Source organism: Synchiropus splendidus, chromosome 17 (assembly GCF_027744825.2).
Source record: "Synchiropus splendidus isolate RoL2022-P1 chromosome 17, RoL_Sspl_1.0, whole genome shotgun sequence".
NCBI classification, from domain to species: Eukaryota; Metazoa; Chordata; class Actinopteri; order Syngnathiformes; family Callionymidae; genus Synchiropus; species Synchiropus splendidus.
This window is the reverse complement of record NC_071350.1, coordinates 18251294-18273225: the sequence shown is the minus strand read 5'-3', so window position 1 is coordinate 18273225 and position 21932 is coordinate 18251294. Positions and strand designations below refer to the sequence as shown.

Genomic DNA, 21932 nt, shown 5'->3' with positions numbered 1-21932 from the left:
TCTTAGTTTATATCCTGCTGTTCAAATCCAAATATTGCCACCATAGAGTGATAAAGTCTGGTATTTCTGGGCGATGACGGTTTGCCCAGGGAGGAAATTAGAGCTTTCAATCATCTGAGCTGTGACGCGTCAGAGAAATGATTGAGCATGAAGGAAGAGCAAAGTGAGCGGGAGTGAATCTCCCCGCAAATATCTCATAACCAGGAATAATTGCAGGGTTTTGGTTGGATTTGAAGTCAATAACTCCTCTGTTTTTCCAGCTGATGTATGGGTGTGAGCTGTTAGCCCAACACAGCGTTCTCTTCCCGCCGGCACTACAGAACTCGACAGTACAGTCGACAACAGAGGTGCGGGTTTGAAAGCGTGGAGCGCTGCAGCTTCAGAGCTGCTCGCTGAGCTCCTCCTCCCGGGTCACAGACGCTTCCGCCGGTGAATCACAAATGAAAAGCAGACGGGAGACAAAGCGCCGCCAAGCTCTCGGGCGACTCGCGACTTTGACCGTTTCCCCAGAAGACTGCGGCTTCTAATGCGTGTTGTTAATGGGAACTTTTGAGGGCGGGTCGACCTCACGTGGGGTGTCAAGGGCAGCGCGGGAGGCCATGTAGGCGTGAGTCAGCACTTTACAGGACAGGTGGAAGGGCACCTTGTTCCCCGCCGAGTCGATGGACCAAAACAAGGATCGGAGCGTGGAGCTACCGAGGTGCCACGTGAGGGTTTAGTGAGTGTCTCAGTTTGGACTTCTGATGCAGCGGCTTTGCTATTTACTGCTTTGTTTTGAAGGAAAATTGTTATATTTTCCTTCCAAGTCACTCATGGCTGTTTGCTGTTTTCGCCCCAAAACAGTGGAGCGAGTTCCCATCGATATTTGAGGCTAGGAAGGGTCCAATAATGGAGACTTAAAAACTATTCAGACAAAAGAAAAAGGAAAAAACTCTACTTCCTGTATCTCTTTGACTTCAGCTCAGCGTAGTTCAGCTTAGCTTATCTAATTTTAACTTACTGAGCTTAGCTTAGCTTGTCTTACCTTTCCTTTCCTTATCTTACGTTAGCTTATTTTAGCTTAGCTCAGTGTAGTTTAGCTTAGCTTTTCTTAGCTTATCTAATTTTAACTTACTGAGCTTAGCTTAGCTTGTCTTACCTTTCCTTTCCTTATCTTATTTTAGCTTATTTTAGCTTAGCTCAGTGTAGTTTAGCTTAGCTTTCCTTAGCTTATCTAATTTTAACTAACTTACCTTAGATTATCTTACCTTTCCTTATCTTAGCTTAGCTCATTTTAGCTTAGCTTAGCTCACTTAGCTTAACTTACTTTGCTTTATCTTAGCGTTAGCGTCATAAGAAACAAAGCACGTGAACCCCTCGGTGTTTGAGCCGACCTGGGCTCTGTTCCAGTGATAAACACTGCATGGACGATTGGTGGAGGTCACGTGGTCTTCTCCATTCACAGCCAGGAGCATTGTGTAGTAACACGGCTGCACTGCCCTCCTTGGTGCTGCCTTTGAGTCTCTCCAAACTAGCTGCAGTGGTGGTATAACCTCTGCATCTGTACAACACCGGCCGTGTGTTTCGACTGAGGAAGGTCTGGTGTTGTTGTTCTCCTTCACTTTCCTTGAAGAAGCACCGGGCCCATGAGTCTGGCTGCTGAAGTCGCCGTGTGTCGTGAAGACTGTGCCGCCGCGCTCTGCTCATGAGAACCGCGAGAGAGAGGCGCCAACAAAGACACAAATATTTTACCGCTAAAACAGAGGACTAGTGTGTGTATCAGGCAGGTGCTGAGGAAGATCTGACTTTTAATTAAGACGGCGTGGGAGCGAGGCGGCGGCGGCGGGGGAGGTGGGGGTGAGCCAGGGGAAGGCTGCTGAAGCCCTGACCTTATTCTGCACCTTGAAGTTAATGGGAAGGAACAGGTCCTGTCACCACACTCTCTTCTCTGTTGTGTATACACACACGAGCACTCACCTTTTGTCTTGACCCCTTTGCTTGTTTCTGCCGTTAAGTGAACGTCTTGGTTGGCGCTCGCCGCGGTGCTCATGTGACTCACTGCGCCTTGTCCTCCTGTGACTCGTAGGTGGTGATCGCAGGCAAGAACAGCCGAGGGTACCACTACATCCTGGCTAACCTGGTGAGTGCTGCGCTGGTGTCATCGTGTCGCCATCTGTCCATCCATCCATCTGTCCATCCATCCAGCCATCCATCTGTTCTTATGTCTGTCCACCTATCACCATCTGTTCTTCTGTCCAGCCATCCATCTGTTCTTATGTCCGTCCATCTACCTATCATCCAGCCATCCTTATATCTGTTCTTCTGTCTCTTCATCCAGCCATCATCCATCCATCTGTCAGTCCAGCCATCTATCCATCCATCCATCCATCCACCATCTGTCCTTTTGCCCTTCTGTCCACCATCTGTTCTTGTCCATCCACCCATACATCCATCATCCATCCATTCGCCCTTTTGTCCATCAACCCATCCATCCATCCATCCATCATCCATCCATCTGTCTGTCCATCATCATTCGTCCAGCCATCCATTGTTTATTCATCTCTCCTCCATCATCCATCCATCTGTCCTTTTGCCCATCTGTCCTTCTCTTTGTCCATCTATGTTTTCATCCATTATCAGTAATTGTCTGTACATCCATCCACAATCCTTCCATCATTTGTCCTTCCATCCATCCATCTGTTCTTCTGTCTGTCGATCATCCATCCATCCGTCTGTCCATCATCATTCATCCATCCATCTGTCCTTTCATCCTTCTGTCCATCCTCTATCCATCCATCTGGTCTTCAGTCTGTCTGTCGATGCACCCACCCACCCGTTGTTTGTTCATCCTCCATCTGTCCTTTCATCCCTCTGTCTGTCCATCCTTCCATCATCATTAATGAGGGACGAGTCAACAGCAGAACAGGCGCTTCACGTGATATTAATAGGACCAGCCACGACTGCAGCATCATGAAAAGGCAGAAGCAAGCCAGTATCAATTCAAGTCAGTGGAAGAGAGGAGCAGGGCGAGCCTGCTCTCACCAGCGCGTCTATATTTACCGCGGGACGGCGCACACGCCACTTCAGCTGCCATGAGTCTCACCCGCAGATCAAATGTGTGCTCAGAGGCCTGGACCGTGTTTTTCACTGCTAATGATCTTGGCTCCACCACGGGCCACTTGTGATCTTTGCTCCCAGGGTTTTTCCAACATGAGCCTGCACAGAGTCTTCGCTGGTGGAGCCAACATCACAGGCTTCCAGATCATCAACCCAGACAGCTCCATCGTCCAGCAGTTCCTCCAGCGATGGGAGCGCCTTGATGAAAGAGAATTTCCAGAAGCCAAAAATACTCCACTCAAGGTCAGTGAGGAGCGGCCGTCCACGCTGCACTTACCAGCCATTCTCTTCAAAGCTCTCTGTGATTTGGGGCTGACACCAGCTCCTGAATAATGAACGTCTGTCAGAGTTTGGAGATGATTTATGTGACGTCCGTCCTCCGCCTCAGTACACGTCAGCGCTGACCCACGACTCCATCCTGGTGCTGGCTGAAGCCTTCCGCTACCTCCGGCGCCAGCGGGTGGACGTCTCTCGCCGGGGCAGCGCGGGCGACTGCCTGGCCAACCCCGCCGTGCCCTGGAGCCAAGGCATCGACATCGAGAGAGCCCTCAAGATGGTACGAGTCCCATCGCTCAGTGGTGACGTGGCGCTGCCGCAAGCGTCTTAACAACTGTAATGGTGACTGTAGCAGGAGGACAGCAGTGTGAGGTACTCACTGTCTGTAGAAGTACACTGTATAAGAAAGCAATGAAAAACATCAGCCGTACTTGCTACGAGAAGAGGGTGAGCAGTAGGGATGGGCGATAACTGATCGTACACGACATACCGCCAAACACAACCAACAAACAACAATTCTCAGCTCTGCGGCGTTTGACGGCCGACACTGGCGTGTGACAGTTGTGGAGAGTGTGGTGGACTGTGGTTCACCATGGTAGTTTGAACATGATGTTGAATCCAGGGAACCTTTGATCATGACACTGGTGGACTCTGACTCTCTGGATCCCTGTTTCTTTGATCAGATGGAGTGGTCCTCATAGGTTCTCTGAGGAGCTCGTCTGCCTTGGTTCACATCAACACATGCAGCTCTCCCGCTGCCAAGGTGACGACACTTGGATATTGGCGGCAGCGCCCTCTTCCGTGTCTCCATGAGGCTTCACTGATGGAGGACACACTCTCACAGGCAGCGCTAATGCTACGAGCCGCCATCAGTTAGGGACCATCAACAAATTCTAAAGCCTCAAAGTATGAGTGAAATCTTCAATAAGGCCATGGAAAACAAGCATTTTAGGAGAGAGAATTGTGACAAGGTTTTTCACCACACAAGACAAAGGACTGACAGTTTGTATCATAATTATTGTCATCGCCGAAATTACAACATTTATCACGATAACTTTTTTTTGTCCATATCGCCCGTCCCTAGTGAGCGGTTTCCAGCGGCAGTCACGACAAAAAAACCCTCACAGAATTAAGAGTAGCAGCAGTGTTAAAGCAATACTAGTACTAGTACTAGAAGCACACGCAGCTAGCAGAAGTAACAAAAGATCCGGTGACCCAGTAACATCAGCACAAGGTCCAGAAGCTACGTGAATGTAGCTCACGTTAACTTTTCAAGCGTCAAATATATAGATCAATAATAGTAACTACATTAGCAGCAGCAATAGAAGCAGCTGCAGCAGTAGTATACTAGTAGCATATTAGTCGTGAACATCGTAGTAATCTGAGGCAGTTCTTACAGTAAAATTGACAGTAAAATTGGAAGGAGAAGTGGCAGGATTAAGTAGCAGCACAGCAGGTTGTAGCAGTATTATTGGCAGCAGCACTGCTGCGTCATAGTTCTGGTAGCAATAGTAGTAGTACAACAGGTAGTACTAGTGTCGATGTAGTATCTTTAAAGCCTAGCAGTAGGAAGAAGTCACTGTAGTATTTCAAGGTGTAGTTTGCAGAAGTGGTGGTGGTATTTCCGCTGCTGCTCGGACGGCTGGCTGTGCGGTGATGTCTCGCCGACTCTTCCCCTGCTGTCCTGCAGGTGCAGGTGCAGGGGATGACAGGAAACATCCAGTTCGACACGTTTGGCCGAAGAGCCAACTACACCATCGATGTGTACGAAATGAAGTTAGGCGGCCCCCGCAAGGTAAGTGTGGCCCCTCCTCACGCAGCTCATCCCCAGGAAGCCGCTCTCTGCAGGACCCAGAGCTCCTTCCAACACAGCTCCTCAGACTCCAGTCCTGACTGGGCTGAGCCGCGCGTGACGCGGTGAAGCCGTCCACATAACACCAAGCCCACACTAGCAAACCGCTGCACCAAGTTAGAGCCCCTGTAGAAGCTGGTGACCCCATACTGTCCACACAAGTCAGCTCACACTCACGCAGCAGGAGGAGCCCATCTCCAGTGGCACCACGCCTTTCTTCCCCTCCGACTCGTGCCAGTGACGCCGCCGGAATTCTTTCTGCATCAGCTGACGACACCTCACCGTGTGTTTGGGTGTCGTCACGTGTGCGGCTCCTGCTGCAGCGGAGCATCCGCTCATGATGCCACGAGAGTCACTGAGACTGTGGATCCCTGCTGCCTCAGAACATCACACAGGAGATGAAGATACGGTTGAGCCGTGCGCACATTTCTTGGCTCGCAAAATAACATAATACACTCGGTAAAAATTCTCATAAAATAAATGATCACATCAAATTATAAACGTGCTTGTCACATGAATCATTGGCATCATTTTGCCAGAATAAAATTTTAATGACAAGACCAATTGAAAAAAATAAAATAAATAAATGATGTCTTTATTTATAGTTTTCATCTCCATCTAGTCTTTCATTAAAATTTGAAAATATTTTTCCAATCATAGTGCCAAAAATATAGAATTGCAGATTAAATGTTATAGCCAAAATAGTTCAAATCCATAGTACAAATCCATATGGAACACGATAACTTCAAAATGAAATAATAATAATGTAATAATAATCATAAAACATAACAAAAAAATAATAAAACTGTTGTGCCATCATTTCTTTCGTCTTCCCAACATAATTCATCCCAACATAATATTATGCAAAGACCAACAATGACAAAAATAACAACAATAAATAAAAAAATTCTATGTAATCTGAGACACTTAATTCAATATAATACAGAAATATAAACCAGTGAGACCATAGGTGTTAATCTCACATCAATATTATTTTGCTTGTTAAATGTAGTTTTAGTCCCAAAACTTTTTTGAATTCACTGGTAAAAAAAAAAAAATATATATATATATATATTTTTTTTTTTTGTTTTTTTTTTTTTGATGAGATTACATGAGATCATTTTGAAAGAAGCGAGTCACCTGCCATGTGAGCTCTGTGTCGGCGCTGTGTTTGGGATGACAGAGCGACAGGTGAAGGTACTCGCGGCTCCTCACGCGCTGTTCTCCTCCGGTGCGGGTTATTCTTGAGCACGGCGTTGTACGGGAGCCTCTCCGTTATGTAAGCGGCGCCCGAAATAGCCCACTCCCACTCCGCTCCTGTGAAGTCCAGGTGAGGGGCGAGCTCACCTCGACAGGCTTTTAATAACGTCCCACGCTGCTGCTGCCGCCGCGCCGCCCACCTGCACTCGGAGCCTCCGCTGTTTGCATCATGTAATAACTCTGAACCTCTCTGTCCTTTTCAGATCGGCTACTGGAATGAGTTCGAAAAATTTGTATTTATAATGGATCAGCAGGTCACCAACGAGTCCTCCTCTGTGGAAAACCGAACAATTGTGGTCACTACTATTATGGTACACTCACAAGCAGGTTTTTAGTGTTTGACTCCAAGATTTCTGCCACTCAAGGTCAAGGTGTCCTTTGTTGCAATCTGTCCTGGGAGGGTAGAATTATTTTGTTTTCAGTTGCTTTCCATCCACTCACTACATGTTGAAACAGTCGATTCACAGAGAGTGTTTCAACTGTATCCGTGTGGGTGTCAAAGCATTTTGTTTTCTTTATATTGGTGGGCTGTCGTAGTAGTGACATCACAATAACGGCAATTTTGGTAACTAGTCCTCATCGTATTTACATTGCATACGTAAGTAAGGTGCTTCCGACTCATGAGGTAAGGGTCGGCGACGCCGGAGACACGAGGCCGGCTCGGCACCGGGAAATGACCTGCGCCCCGTCGGGACATGAGCCGCCAAAGGTGGCCACCTTTGGCTGCTTATTCCGCCAGGTCATTTCAAGGTCAGCGGGCGGGTGGAGCGGCAGGTCACACGCCTCCATGACTCAGTCACCATTTTTAAATGTACGATAAGGTGCGCCTTATCTTACATTTAAAACCATGGTCCTCCGTTTCCTCCTGACTTCGCCCAATGTGTTTGCATCTTGGGCCAATTCAGAATGAAAAGCCAACATGCTCATCCGAGACACATCCCACGACGCTCTCATCATCTCATCCACTTCCCTTTACTTTACCATTCAAGAAGATCTTGCCTCTCCTCTTGTTGCCATGGAGACCCGCGGCTAACCTCCTGACTGAAGCGCCAGCATCGTTACATCTCAAACCCAGCGACAGCTTTGCTAGCAAACATGGCTGCCTCTTTCTGCCTGAAGTATCTGCATTCCATTGTTATTCCATGTGTTTACTTTCAAACCAACACAATGACTTCACTTTGCCATGAACCGCACCACTTCCATTCACACGATGCGGCAGGGCGAGGACGACCTGCCCGGCCAGCGTTAGATGCTAACACACCTTTAGCCTCTCTTACTTTCTTGACCAACTCAAGTGTCTCTGTTGTCTCCTCTGTCGCTGACGTTTACTCCATGAACTGGAAATGTGCTCCATTCATTCCCCAAATGTCTATGCAAAGCAGCCCCCCTCGCTCCCCCCGGTCCCTCCAAAACACCCACCCAGCTTGTGTCCATCTGAAGCTAGCATGAGGGCGCCCCAACATCTGGCTTTTTAGGTGCGGCTCGGTGGCTCCCCGCCCCTCTCGGCTAGCATGGACGCAGGAGCAGCTTTGCAGACCCCCTCCCCCTCCCCTCCCCCCTCCCTCCTCGTGCCTGGCCTCATGTGCCCCCACTTGTTGGTGAACCCCTGCATGTCTGCATGCCACTGTTCGGTGTGACCCCCGCGGTCTGGCAGCGTGTGGCGCCGCGTGCCGTGATCTCAACACTCTGTCCGGTTAACAGGAAGCGCCGTATGTGATGTACAAGAAAAACTATATGCAGATGGACGGCAACGACCGCTACGAGGGCTACTGCGTGGACTTGGCGTCTGAAATCGCCAAACACGTGGGCATCAAATACAAGCTCTCCGTGGTGCCGGATGGCAAGTACGGAGCCAGAGACCCGGAGACCAAGACCTGGAACGGGATGGTGGGGGAGCTGGTGTACGGGGTGAGTTGGTTTACGCTGCTGCCACAGGCCCGCCACGCCCCCGGCTGGCTGGGACGATTGGGTTTTCAAAATTACCATAAATATTAGAGTGAAATAAGAGTAAATAACGGACATATATATATATATATATATATATATATATATATATATATATATATACCGGTATATATACAGAAAAACGCATGATTTTTAGAAATTCAGTAGATGAATTTAGCTGCACATTAATGTTGTGTATCGTGAAACTAAGTTTTGAATAGATTAATTTAGCTGCACAATAATGTTGTGTATCGTGAAACTAAGTTTTGAATATTTCTATAGAGGATATTACAACTGCTACTACTACTAGTACTACTACTAATAATAATAATAAATTATTGTTATTATTATTATATGAATTAGGGCATCATAATTATTTTTTTTAATAAATACATTAATTGTTTAATATAGTTAAAACTTGACAAAAAGTAGTTTCAAAGTAGAATTTAAAGCATAAAACTTTGTAAAAGAAAAACAGTGGTGAGAAGAAAAAGATTACTGCTATAATATTAACAGTATAATTGTTATTTTTATTATTATTATAACTATTAACAATAATAATAACAACAACAATAATAATAAATTTGAGTATCAGTATTTGATTTTTTTATAAAAATGTGGCTGCATAATTCACATAAATTGTGTAATATAGTTTTTAGTGTGAATTATTAAAAAAAAACCATGTAAAATGTTTTCTCAGAAAAACAGTGGTGAGAAAAAAAATATATTTAGATAAAATAACAACAACACAACAATAAGAACATGAGCCAGAGAATCATTACTGTAAAAGCTATTGAACACATGTTTCTGGTTGTTTTTCCTAAAACTGTGGTTAATATTAACGTGCAGCTTCTGTAGTACTCTCTCTCTCTAGTAACTACTTCAAATAATCAGCTTTTTAAAAAGACTTGACCAAAAAAAGATCTTAGCATATTGTTTGTGTAAATGGAAGTTTCTCACGAAGAAGACTGACGGTGCGTCGACGTCCTCTCCTCCTCTCTGGTGTGGATCAAGGCCTCAGCTGCTGCTGCTGCTGCTGCCTCAGAAACCCTCTGCAGTCTTTAGCCTTCTTCTTCTCTCTCTCTCTCTCTGGGGTCACTCGCTCTTGAACCGGCTCTAACAAGACGACGTGCACATTTCATGAGCGCTCGTCTGCCGCATGAATAATACAGAGTGGATATCAAAAGATCTGGGTGCCAGTGGTGCGTCGGTGCTCTTCTCAATTTTTAACACCTGAGCCGCCGCCCTCTCCTCCTCCACACGACTCTGCACTCCATCATCTGCCTTTCAAACGACACGTTCAGATCAGAGTTCCTCTTCATTAACAAGCTGGGCATCAAGTTGTTGGTGATGCATTGAAGCCTCGACTCCATGAGACGCTTGGCTCCCCGAGGATGTTTCCTATGTCTGGCCCAGGGGCCAGAAGTGGCCGCAGATCGAGTGTCATGTCCGGGGAAATGCATTGTTTGTGGCCATGCTAATAAAGATTCACCCCTGACATACATTGAGGTTGGAATAACAGGCGGCTCTATGGGCCAGTTGCGACTGAGTCAGTCACATGTTTCTGTGTTGGTCAGCAGTTCAGTTCCCCATGTCACCTTTAAAAGTTCCTGGTTTTATGACTGGATTTTCTTTTGTTTGTCCTTGAGTTTTCCCATCACATTAAGACTTTTTTTCGTCTTCAGTTTCGCTCGGCTCAATGGCCCCTCACCACGGGGCTCAGTGAGAAGGTGTCCGGTTCAACTCTGGCTTGAGGGAGCCTGGGTCTTCTCTGTTTCGGAGTCTATTTCTCTAGTCTCCTTCCACCTTCCAAAATCCCAGTGTTCCATGGACTGAGCCCCAGTGTCGTGGTCCTCGAGACCTGACTCATTTTAATGGTCTAGGATTCTTTGTGAGGACCAGTCAAGTCTTCTAAAGCTCTCCTATGTGCTAAGTGTGAACTCTGCTCTCCACACAGAGAGCTGACATCGCCGTGGCGCCGCTGACCATCACGCTGGTGCGAGAGGAAGTCATCGACTTCTCCAAACCCTTCATGAGCCTGGGGATCTCCATCATGATCAAGAAGCCGCAGAAGTCCAAGCCAGGGGTCTTCTCCTTCCTGGACCCTCTGGCCTACGAGATCTGGATGTGCATCGTCTTCGCCTACATCGGCGTGAGTGTGGTGCTCTTCCTGGTCAGCCGCTTCAGTCCCTACGAGTGGCACCTGGACGAGAACGATGAGGCCAAAGACCCTCAGAGCCCCCCAGACCCTCCCAACGACTTTGGAATTTTTAATAGCCTGTGGTTCTCCCTGGGCGCCTTCATGCAGCAAGGATGCGATATCTCACCAAGGTTGGTTGTTTTGTTCACTCCGCTCCACCTCACCCTCTCTGCATTTTATAGTCCGCTCACGCGCCTCCTGCCATGGTGCATATGGGTTATTGTCATCCTCACTCTCGCTGCCTCGCCGCCCTTTTACTTCATTTTCCATTTCATCCCTCCTTCCACCAGGACAACCGAAGCGCTTTTAGCCGTGCAAAATACTGGAGAACGGAGATGAAAACTCAACACTGCTCAGGCAGAACTTGGAGATAGAAATACGTTACAGCACCATTTTTTTATCACTATTCTTTAGATAAGTCGGTAGAGGGCGCTGCAGCTGTGCCTCAGCTCCTGCAGCTGGATTTTAAAAAGAGTTCAGCTTAAAATGAGCTGCTACTCCTATTAAAGGATCACTATCAAAGTATTTCAATCCGTATTTACCTGAACAATAATCCACTAAATGCAGAAACTGGAAAAGACGTCAGACGTCTGCTCTGAATTTAGCCAAAGTTCGTGTGTCTCCATGGTGCTCAGGCTTGTTGTTATGAAGGTTGAACAGAACTCAAGTCACACGCAGGTCCTGGATCAAAGAGTCCAAAGTCGACTAACAGACTTACCTGTGTTCAGGTGGATCTCAGTCTTGGTCTTGGTCCCGCCACCCTCATTGGTCTTGGTTAGGACTCGATCTCTGGCTCCCAAACCCTTGGACTTGGCCTCTCTCCGCTCTGGTCTCGGTCTAGTCCTAAATCAGAACCAGATCATCAGCCAAAACAAAGGGTCAGGCAGGGTCAGGAGGTCAAGATCGAGATCCAAGATGGCGGTCATATGAACTAGATGACCTGCTGGGATAGTTGGGTGTGATCTATAGACTAGGTGAAGTGACCTCAGTGGCAGATGTTCCGAGCATAGAAGACTCCAGAGTTTTGACTCAGGTCAACTAAAGCAATCGCACATTTGGAGCTGTGGAAACATGTAGCAATAACGGCCGCTGTGGAACAGGTGGTCATAATGTAATGGCAGATTTTTACTTTTTTAATTCCCCAAATCTTCGTCAGATGTTTCCATCACGTGTTCTCCTAAAATACCACATTTGCAATGTAAAGAAGTCAAAAGATAACCTTGCCCTTGAGTCCCCAGCAGGTGTCAGTAGAGCGAGCTCCGTGCTCCTCTCTCCTCCTGCTCCTGCAACACAACAGTAGCTCAATGATGGATGCAGCTCACGGTGACCCTAAATAACTTCTATCCACCATGTGAGGGCTGTAAAATGCACAGGGGTCATCACAAACCCCCCTGCCGCCGCCACCGCCGCCGTGACTCTTGGAGGGCTACCGTGTTTTTGCTGCATGTCCTGTTCACGACGACCTTCAGGTGGACAACCATCGCCCTCACCTGCCCATCATTCCAGTTTGTGTTTTCCATTCGCTGGTCGCCCGTCCATCCATCCATCCAAGCATCCATCCATCATGGCTGACCTCCACCTCTTTCCTGCAGGAGCCTTAGACGTGGGCTGCAGTGGTTGATACTGCGCTGCAGGAGACGCAGCTCTGTGCTTCCACACGTGTGGAAGACATAAATGATCACCTGGACTTTGGCTTGTTAATGTGGTCACTAGGGTTTTTACTTGTTGCTGAACTGAAAATTCATATTTTCTTACCCAAAAATTAACTGCTAACATATAAATAATTATTACATTTTTTTTCTTTAGTTTTTATGTGTGTAATATTTTGTAACATTTTGAGTTTGGCCGTCTTTTTTTTTTTCTTTTATTTCATTTGATGCAGGATTTAAACATTTTATATTTTAATATTTTATAAACCTTAATTTGGGAGCTCTTCTCTTCTGCTCCATTAGCAGCTGCAGTGTCGGGTCTCATCATCACACATAAAAAAATAATAAGCATTGACATGACTATTATATTTAAATGTCATTTTGTTCTCAAGTTTCTGAATATTTCGAATATTACTTTGCAAAATATATGTATTCTGCATTAGACTCTTCAGAAGCATAAAAACCTCTATGGTTTTGTTGTTTTGGTTCATATTTCCCCAGTAAATAGTTGTAATTTTCAAGGGATTTACACAATGATATGATTTTAATTTAACTTAAGTGCTGGAATGTGAGTAGAATCCATATTTGTCAGACGACGCTGCCCATTGTGGGCTGGCCAACACGGCTGCCGACTCTTGAGAGCAAACATCCAGATGAGCTGTCTTCCTCGGAGCCTGGAGACAGATCCGACGGCGCCTGTCGTCGCCTCCTGATGTCGGCAGCAGACTGTTTCTCGGCCAGTGTTTTCACACGCTTGTCTTTTTCGCTGGAGAAGTGACGAATGTGACCCTCCAAAACAGACTCAGAGCGTAAACAAACTTGGGATCAATACAGAAGCTCTCAGTTGCTTAGTAACCGTGGCTTCAAGGACACCGGCGAGAGAAAGGAGCCGCGGCGCTGTTTGTCTCGGGATTGAGCTCAAACTGGTGATCAGAAAATCTACGTGGTTCAGAGGCACCTGTTGGAGGGCGTCTCTGGGGGGAGGGAGGGAGGGAGGGTCACCGTGTTACGCTCCGCCTGGACGTCCTGCTGCAGTGCTGAAGGACTGAGCGCCATGTTAGTGCGAGGTTTGTCCCTCAAGCTGCCGACAGATACTTTCTGTCTCAACTCTAATGTTGCTCACTCTGTGTTCCATTCTTGCTTGGAGATAATGGAGCCGACTTCTCTGCAACAAAGCCACATAACGCTTCATTAAGCGGGTCTCATTAGAGCCAAATACTTCGTCAAGGTTGTCGACAGTTTGAGGAGTGTCGGGGAATTTTCACGCAACCTCAGACGTGGTGTCCATTTTGTGTTGTGTCTTTATAGCAACATAGCAAGGAATGCTAACACAGACTTAGCATTCTTAGCCTTTAGAAACACAATTTATTGCTATTTAATGGCTGGTGTCACTTTAAGCCCATTTTTGCTTCACTAAACAGAGGTAAAGTTTAAAATATTGTTCATGACGTTCATTAGTATGGGCCGCTACGCTAAGCTAGTCCGCTACATCTCGACTGAAAAGCTTTATAAATTAACCTTTTTAAATAGACGAGGCCTTGTTTGTTCTTATTTCAGTTTGTGTGAAATATTTCTACTCCAATCAGTAATAATAATTAGCGTTGTCTGTCCCAAAGCTAGCAGTAGCAGTGTGCTAGCATTTTGATTCGCCCGTCGTGGAGCGGTGAAGCCGTCGTTCGCCGCGTTGCTTTCATGCTTGTCTGTCGGCCCCTGGCAGGTCTCTCTCCGGACGCATCGTGGGAGGGGTGTGGTGGTTCTTCACCCTCATCATCATCTCCTCCTACACGGCCAACCTGGCTGCCTTCCTCACCGTGGAGAGGATGGTGTCGCCCATCGAGAGCGCCGAGGACCTGGCCAAGCAGACGGAGATCGCCTACGGAACGCTAGACTCCGGCTCCACCAAGGAGTTCTTCAGGGTGAGTGCTAGGGGTCGCCGTGGCGCTAGGCCGGGGAATGGCGCTCAAACACGCCGCGTTCCAAAGCCGGCAGCTACAAATGAGTCAGCATTTTCAGTCTTGTGTGTGTCAGCTGCAGAGCCTGAATGTCGCCCATTTTTGTTTACTATTTTATCCGTTTAAAACGTGTCTTGATGACACCACTGAGCGATATCGGTTTAGACTGTTCTGCTCGGAAACTTCGGCGAGGGAGAGTGCAGTCATCAGAAATCTCATTTGTAAAGGCTCTTGTCAAAAAAAGCGCAGCCTCCAACCAGACGTCGCGGCAAATGGAAATGTCATTCACGTCTGAAGTCCAGGCGGCGTGCGTCTATTTTTAGAGCCGGCGTGATTGCTGCCAGCCACAGACAAATACAACCCGAGTCACAGCGCCCGCCGGGGGGTCGGAACCGGCCTGGTCCGCGGGACGCCGCCGAATCATGACTTGACAATCTCCTCTGTGATTTGGGAACAGCCAGTGACAATATGCAGACGGGGAGTGGAACATTGTGTTTCGGGTGGTGTGTAATTGCGTGGGGGCGCTGAGATGTTCTCATCAGACTCGCGGTACCGGCTGTGCCAGAGCAGAGCCACGGGCGGCGGAGCCACGGCTGCAGAGCCACAGCTGCAGAACCAAGGCTGCAGAGCCACGGCTGCAGAACCACGGCTGCAGAACCACGGCTGCAGAACCACGGGCTGCAGAACCACGGCTGCAGAACCACGGGCTGCAGAACCAAGGCTGCAGAGCCACGGGCTGCAGAACCAAGGCTGCAGAACCACGGCTGCAGAACCACGGGCTGCAGAACCACGGCTGCAGAACCACGGGCTGCAGAGCGGTGCTCCAGTCATGAGTCGCGACAGAGATTCAGGCCGCCCAACAACACTGTCTGTCAGGAGATGTGCATCTTCAGTCACTTTTTGTGCTTTAAACATCCTTCAGAATGAAACAAGACTGTGTTTAGCTGCTGTCCGGCAGGTTTCAATATAAATAAGTCAACCTGGAACCACCAGTTGTATTCATCACCTGGTTTAGTCAGGTAGAGCTCGGGAGACGCCTCATTTTCCCACAGTCCTTGAAGGCCTCTCAGCCTTCACCACACGCAACAGTCGAGTGGAACCTTGGCGTAGGAAGCCGCTGAACCCCAGCTCATCATTGTCGCGTGCACAACTTATGAATTAGAGGCGACTTGTCGTGGGATATAAAAGTCACGGCTGCCGCTCAGATGAGGGCACATCTGACCCCCCCGCCTCCACTGAAGGGCCTGGACCTCCATGTAGCCCAGAAAGGAACCTCTGTTTTCACACTGCAGTCAGGCCTGCCAGCGGCCATTATTGTCATGTCACCAGTGTTTACATGAACACCCAGGTCGTGCATATGTCAGGAGTGATTCACGTCCCAGCCCCGGCCCACAATCCATTACATCTGCGGCGAATTATTCATGTTGCTGCCGACACACTGGCTCACCGCGCTAGCATGTTTGACTCGTTGAGCAGATGCGCGGCGACAGAGAGGCACAACAACGGAACATGCAATATGGATGAGACTGGTGAGGCCGCCTTCAGCCCCGGCTCATCGGAGAGGTCACCTCAGGTCACTCGGCCTTCAGTTTTCCAAACAGAACAATCCGTTTTCCCGACTTGTGCTGCGTCAGTGTTTCCCGAGCGGCCGTGCGTCCGGGTCTCTCCGGGGCTGACAGACACTCAGTGCTCTGATGGAGAGGCTCAGCGAGGGTCTGAGGCGCTCGCGCTGAGAGAGGCGCGGCCGTGCTCTGCCGTGACCCTCCCATCCTCCGGAGGAAACTTCTTATTGGATGTGTAGAGAAACAGGACCAAACTCTCAGAGAAAAACTCTCCGATTTAGCACTGTCGTGAGTGATCTTGAGAGGACAATAGAAGAGGACAAAATCCCTCAATATAAAGAGGTTCAGCGTTAGCAGGAGCGTGTGAAGTCATCAGCCACCAGGGCGGCGACGTTGACCGGCGAAACCTAAATCTCTCAGAAGGTTCTAGCAGCGGCCCGAGTTTTGGTCTGCTCTCTGACGTGATTCAATTAAAATGAACAACACCGTGACCCTGTTTCCCGCTGTGACCCGCTGATCCTGAAGCCGCGAGAGTTTGTCTCCGTCTGTCGGCGCCGACGGCGAACGCAGGTTTCTGCTGCGCGGCCAGATTGTCAGACTTCAGGCAGCTGGCCGGCGGCCCACCGCCGCTGCACCGCCAGCTCACCCATCATCCCCGAAATGACTTCCATCATATGCTTAAATGTCTCTTCATTGGCTTCGTGCAAGAAGCGGCGACTCATCCGTCTGTTTAGGGAGTGTGATTTTGTTGCTGGAACTACTGGCTGCTGGTGGTGATACAAAGCTGGATACCAGCAGTGAAATATAAACAAAGTCATTGAGCTGAGGAGAAAACTGAATCTCAGTTAATTACAGATGAATGAAAAAAAAAGAATTTATAATTTTCGACTGTAGCCGTTAGCTCGATGAATGCTAACTCGCTAATTAAACGCCGACTTCCTTCTCTGTTAGCTACGCTAATAAACCTGGCTGCTAATGGTGCTGAATTGGTTCAGCACTTCCACACTAGTGACCTGATGCTTCAAGGTAGTTTGAAATGGTTCAGTTCTGCTGGTCATTTGTTGTTGTTTATTTTGTGTCCTGTCGTGTTTGCTAACATGTGTGAGCTTCCAGTGTGCAACCGCTAACTGACTCTCTCCTCTCTCTCCCCCGAACGCAGCGCTCCAAAATAGCTGTTTACGAGAAAATGTGGTCGTACATGAAGTCGGCCGAACCGTCGGTGTTCGCCAAGACGACACCGGACGGGGTTGCTCGAGTGCGAAAGTCGAAGGGCAAGTTCGCCTTTCTTCTCGAGTCTACTATGAACGAGTACATAGAGCAGCGGAAACCCTGCGACACCATGAAAGTGGGCGGGAACCTGGACTCCAAGGGCTACGGCGTGGCCACGCCCAAAGGCTCCGCATTAAGGTGGGTGGGATAATATAACAATATCCTCCATGTTGTTATAGTATTCCACCTACCCTGATGTCACCTTGCACCATTCTCTCTTCTTCGCTCCTCAACTTTCTCTGTCTTCTCTCACTTTTCAACTCACCGTTTCTGCTCTGACTCACTCTCTTTTATTTTCTCCTGTCTTTTGAAGGAACTTTGGTATTTCAGGCTACATCCACATTACCATGAGTCACTTTGAAGCGCACCTTTTGCCCTTTTGTTTTCAAGTCGAGTTAGGAGTAAACAAGCGAAAACTCAACTCAGAAAACGTGAAACTAAAACCGATCATACTGACGCATGAAACGAATAAATATAGCAATCATAATAGAAATAGATAGTTGATAGATAAATAAATGATATATATATAAATTTGAGAATATGAAAATGTTGTAGTCAATATAAGTCATATTATTTAGAGAGAGCAGTGATGTTTTCAAAAGCAGCCAAAATCTAAAGGATTTTGAGGAAAATATTGATTGTATTTTGTTGTTTATAATATTGTTTTTAATAAATAATATAATAAATATAAATGATTAAACAAGCAAAGATACATAAGAAACCAAAATAAAAATTATATATATAAATTATCCTCGTAAAAACATATATATTATAAAAACACGTGAAATTACCTAATTAAACAGTACAAGTACATAATTGAGTGAAAACAATGTCCAAATAAATACTAAATATATATAGACAATTGATGTTGAACATTTGTGGTAGTTGTATTTTTGAAGTAGTTTCATGAAAAAGTTATGGTATTGAAAAAAAAATATGGTAAAATACATATTAAGTCCCAATTTTTGTCACATTTAATTGAGAAACATCCTTTAAAAAGACTAAAAACATGTCCAGGATTCAAGTGTGGTTTTTTTTTTAAAGTTCATTCAGAGCAGTTCTTTACCTTAAACATCATCTGAACCTTTCTATGGAAATATTCCCGAGCTGGTAAAGTCGACTTCTCTGTTGGAAGCCAGGGTTTTCTCTCTGTTCTGCGGCGGATGCGTGGTAGTGTGGATGTAGCCTCGGTCGGTGAATCCATGTGAATGTCGATGAGCCCCCCCCCTCGCCCCCTTCCTACCCCCTCCATCGCCCTCCCCGCCCTCGAGTGCATCTGCTAGTTAAGACGCCGTCCCGTCAGTGGTGATGACTGTGAGGCCGCATGCTGGGTGTCACCGGTGAATGTCCCCATCCCGCACCCTCCAGCCGCCAGCAGTGTCGCCCTCCATGCCACCTCTCTACCAGCCAACACTTTCTCTGCTGTCCCACGCCAAAAGGCGCTTCCTGCCTCCACACCAGTGCAATTCTTGACCCCCCCTCCTTTATCCACTCCTCTCTGAATTCTCACTAATCTATTAGATTTCTCACGGACCTGTGCGTTTTCTTACAAGCTATGTTTTATCGTTTCAAGAAATGCTGTTAACCTGGCAGTGTTAAAACTGAATGAGCAAGGCCTCTTGGACAAATTGAAAAACAAATGGTGGTACGACAAGGGAGAGTGCGGCAGCGGGGGAGGTGACTCTAAGGTTAGCCTCAATGTCACCAAAGTCGGGTGTGCTAGAAGAGAGTAATCGGCAAGACTGCGCTCATGCTAAACCTTGCTAGCTTAACTGTCCCGCTGGGATCAACAGAGAACCCTTGACTTGGCTAGTGTTCCTGGGAGCTCAGGCTTAGCTGCAGCGTAGCTTTGGCGCGTGCTCCTGAAAGCCAGGAATCTTTCCCGTCTGGTCTTCGGATCCACGCGCCAAAGGGGAAGAGCGTTAGCCTCCGCAACACTCTGGGCACTCTCCTCGGCAGCTAGGGCAGCACGGGAAACAGCGTTGTCTTGAGGGGACGAAGCATCTGCAGGCAAACGTGAGAACTCTAATGACACCAGTCCAAACCTCTGCTCCTGCACTGGGAGCCCAGCACCGGATCTGTCTCTCGCCGGCACGGCTTCCTGGCAGGGGCCCCGCTTGTCTGAGGGCATTTGATTGGAAAGGTCTGGTCGAGTGTGTCACACGGGGTCAACTGTGCACCTGGACTCGTCCTGCAGTAAGGATCTCCGACATGCCACTTCCTGTCTCCTCCCTCTGCTTCCTCCAGCTGAAGGAGAAATGCTTTTATTTCATGCTTTTATTTTTCATTTGTCTTTACTTCATACACCCTCCATTTTTAACATTATTAAATGAATAGATTTTAGTTAATAATTTAAACTATACAATTAAAAAAAAATCTTTTATTGCAAAAGCGTATATAAAATTATAATAGTATTCTGTACCTGTAAATATGTTTGAAAATATTTTTTTTATTTCTATAAAAGTAACTTGCTGGATGAAAATAAATCTAACCATAAGTCTAAACCTGTTTTAATTGTTGTTGTTTTATAGCGGAATTTAAAAATGTGTATTTTTTAATTACATTAAAAACAAGTTTAATTGTTTAAAAATGGCAGCTGCGAACAAAAAAGTTTAATATAATATTTTTAGATGTCAGTGATTTCAAGACAGATGTAAGAAAACTCTCCCACTTTATTAAAAAAAATAAGACATTTAATAATGATAATAAACCAAAAACAAAAACCAAGTAGATTGATGGGTTTTTTCTTTTATATAATGCTTTTACCACAGTGTATTTATTTATTTATTTTTTGAATTTTAATTCATTTTTAGATGCAGTAACTTGCTACAGAGAAAATATCTGATGCCAAATCAATATTTTCCTCATTTAAAAAACAAAGAAAAGAAAAAAACTACAGTAATGTAAAGTCAATCCACCAGCAGTGAAAGGGTTAAAATCCTCAGGCTGGTCGGGAGTTTGTAAAAAAATCAGAAATGAGAGCTGAGAGGTTGTTGCTCTAAATGACTGGAGTATGTTAGCAAGAACCTTAAATTAGCGTTAGCTGTGTTTCCCTCAGGAAGGTTGTGCACAGTTGACCTCTGAAGCTAGCGTTTGTTTTCAACTCAAATCTCTCAGCTCAGTTGGCAAACGGGGCCCCTGCTCCGGCTCCACGGGGCCCTCTAGTGGGCTCCGCCTCTGCCTGCCAGCTGGCATCATGACCACAGCACTCTTGGCGGCATTGTCGCGGGGGGACGGGTCCATCTTCGGCGCTGCTCCGGTCGCCCGCTCCTGAGTGAGCAGGAAGTGGAGGCCAGTCAACGCGAAGACGCCGTCGTCTCCCGCCGATAATGTGCCTGGATCCCGCGACCAGAGAGCAGCGAGTGCACGACGGCTTCTTTTCTCTGCTCCCCATTTCATGCTCAGAAATGTACGAGAGGATAATTCAACACATGGTTTAGGAAATATATTGTATGTAACAACCACTGGGCGCCTTTGACCACCATTGACTCTCTGAGACTCTGCTCCCCGTTTAAAGCAGCTTTCCTTTAGGAGGAGTTTCTATGGATGATGATGTTTGCGGATGATATAGTGATCTGTGCTGTCGGGAGGAGAAGCTGGAGAGGAACCGTAGACCGAATAGATGGACGGGAGCAAGAGTGAAGACAGTAGTGGGCCAGATCAGAACCGAGTCTAGTGCGATGAGCAGGTGACCTGTGGGGCGGGGTCACCCTGGTAACCCTCATTCAGAGCCTGGTGAGGTGAAGTGTGTTGTTGCCCCTCAAAACCCACAGATCAGTCAGTCCGCGAAACTGGAGCTGCGTGAAATTATAGAGCAATGGCACCATCTCCTGGTCAGTCGTTAGCACTGCAGCGATCATTCTTCTACAAGTTGAACGTTTCTTTTTCAGATGTAGACATTGAATTGTGTGTGGGTTCGGTGCATGTCAGTCCGTGTTTCGTGCTGCCGAACACCGTGGCTCAAGAGACAAACTCAGTGGTGGATACAATACATTTCATAACGATGTTGAATTATGGATGTTTCTGACATGAAATGAGCTTTGAAATGAAGCATCTTATCGAGTCAAAGTCGACAGTATTCTATCTTTTTCCCCATATGAGTCTTTAAAGTCCAAACATAATGACAACCAAGGGCTGCACAATATATTCATATCAGGTTTTCTGTGAATTAAGAGGCAAAATAAACATAATTACAAGCCATAAAAGCAAGCAGAAGTCAGTGTCCTTGGCTGTGGTGCTAAGCTAATACGCTAATATACGGTGCACAGCCTCTGCTTGGTGGAACTGCATCAGCAGACTTTGAGTACATTATCTCATATTACATGTTGAAGGAAAGGTTTGTTGAGGGTTTGAATCCAACAACAGCAGCACTGCACTTCACAGTGGTGTGACAAAGCACGTGCTAGCATAAATGCTAAGGTTTGCTGAAAGCTAAAATGGTATCTGCTAATAAAGAAGTTATTTGCGCTGAAATACTGGTGACAATTAGTCCAAGTGAGAAAAAGAAAGTCAAGTGTATGAAATATTATTAGGTTCTACTCATTGTTAACACCGCGAGCAGCCATCTTGGATTGCGCGCTGGTGAGGTCTCAGAAACCCGATTTCGGGAGACGCCGTCTGGGGGCGGAGCTTCCCAGTTCTGCGGTCAACTGGTACGTAGCATTATTTTCAAGCTAACTTGTGTGTAGCTGTAGTCATGTGACGCTTCAGGCTTGCTCTAGCTCAATGCTCAGTTCAGTGTCAAAGCTACAGCGCTAACTCTCGCGAACGCAGCAGCAGCGCTGAGAGAGAGCTCACGTTCTGTCAGCCTATAAACGAGGGCGGTGAAGTGGCGCGTGTTTTCCACCTGATATTGTGCAGCCCTGTCGTCCG

At 47.0% G+C, this 21932-nt stretch overlaps 1 protein-coding gene across 6 annotated transcripts in view; it reads left to right on the top strand.

Moving 5' to 3' along the window:
- The window catches only part of LOC128747926 (glutamate receptor 3-like), an 82050-nt gene that overhangs the window by 57241 nt on the left and 2877 nt on the right, over nucleotides 1-21932 (top strand). For 3 of the 6 annotated variants that reach the window (XR_008412741.1, XM_053846170.1, XM_053846171.1), the window contains exons 23-32: nucleotides 2066-2119; nucleotides 3178-3339; nucleotides 3485-3652; nucleotides 5063-5167; nucleotides 6688-6795; nucleotides 8186-8392; nucleotides 10386-10759; nucleotides 13995-14193; nucleotides 16951-17198; nucleotides 18634-18748. Coding sequence is in view for 5 of the 6 variants with exons in the window: in XM_053846170.1 (XP_053702145.1) it covers nucleotides 2066-2119; nucleotides 3178-3339; nucleotides 3485-3652; nucleotides 5063-5167; nucleotides 6688-6795; nucleotides 8186-8392; nucleotides 10386-10759; nucleotides 13995-14193; nucleotides 16951-17198; nucleotides 18634-18748 (1740 nt within the window). In the remaining variant the exon portion in view is untranslated. The remainder of the gene's footprint in view (nucleotides 1-2065; nucleotides 2120-3177; nucleotides 3340-3484; nucleotides 3653-5062; nucleotides 5168-6687; nucleotides 6796-8185; nucleotides 8393-10385; nucleotides 10760-13994; nucleotides 14194-16950; nucleotides 17199-18633; nucleotides 18749-21932) is intronic. The other 3 variants (XM_053846169.1, XM_053846173.1, XM_053846172.1) reach the window with 1 other exon arrangement.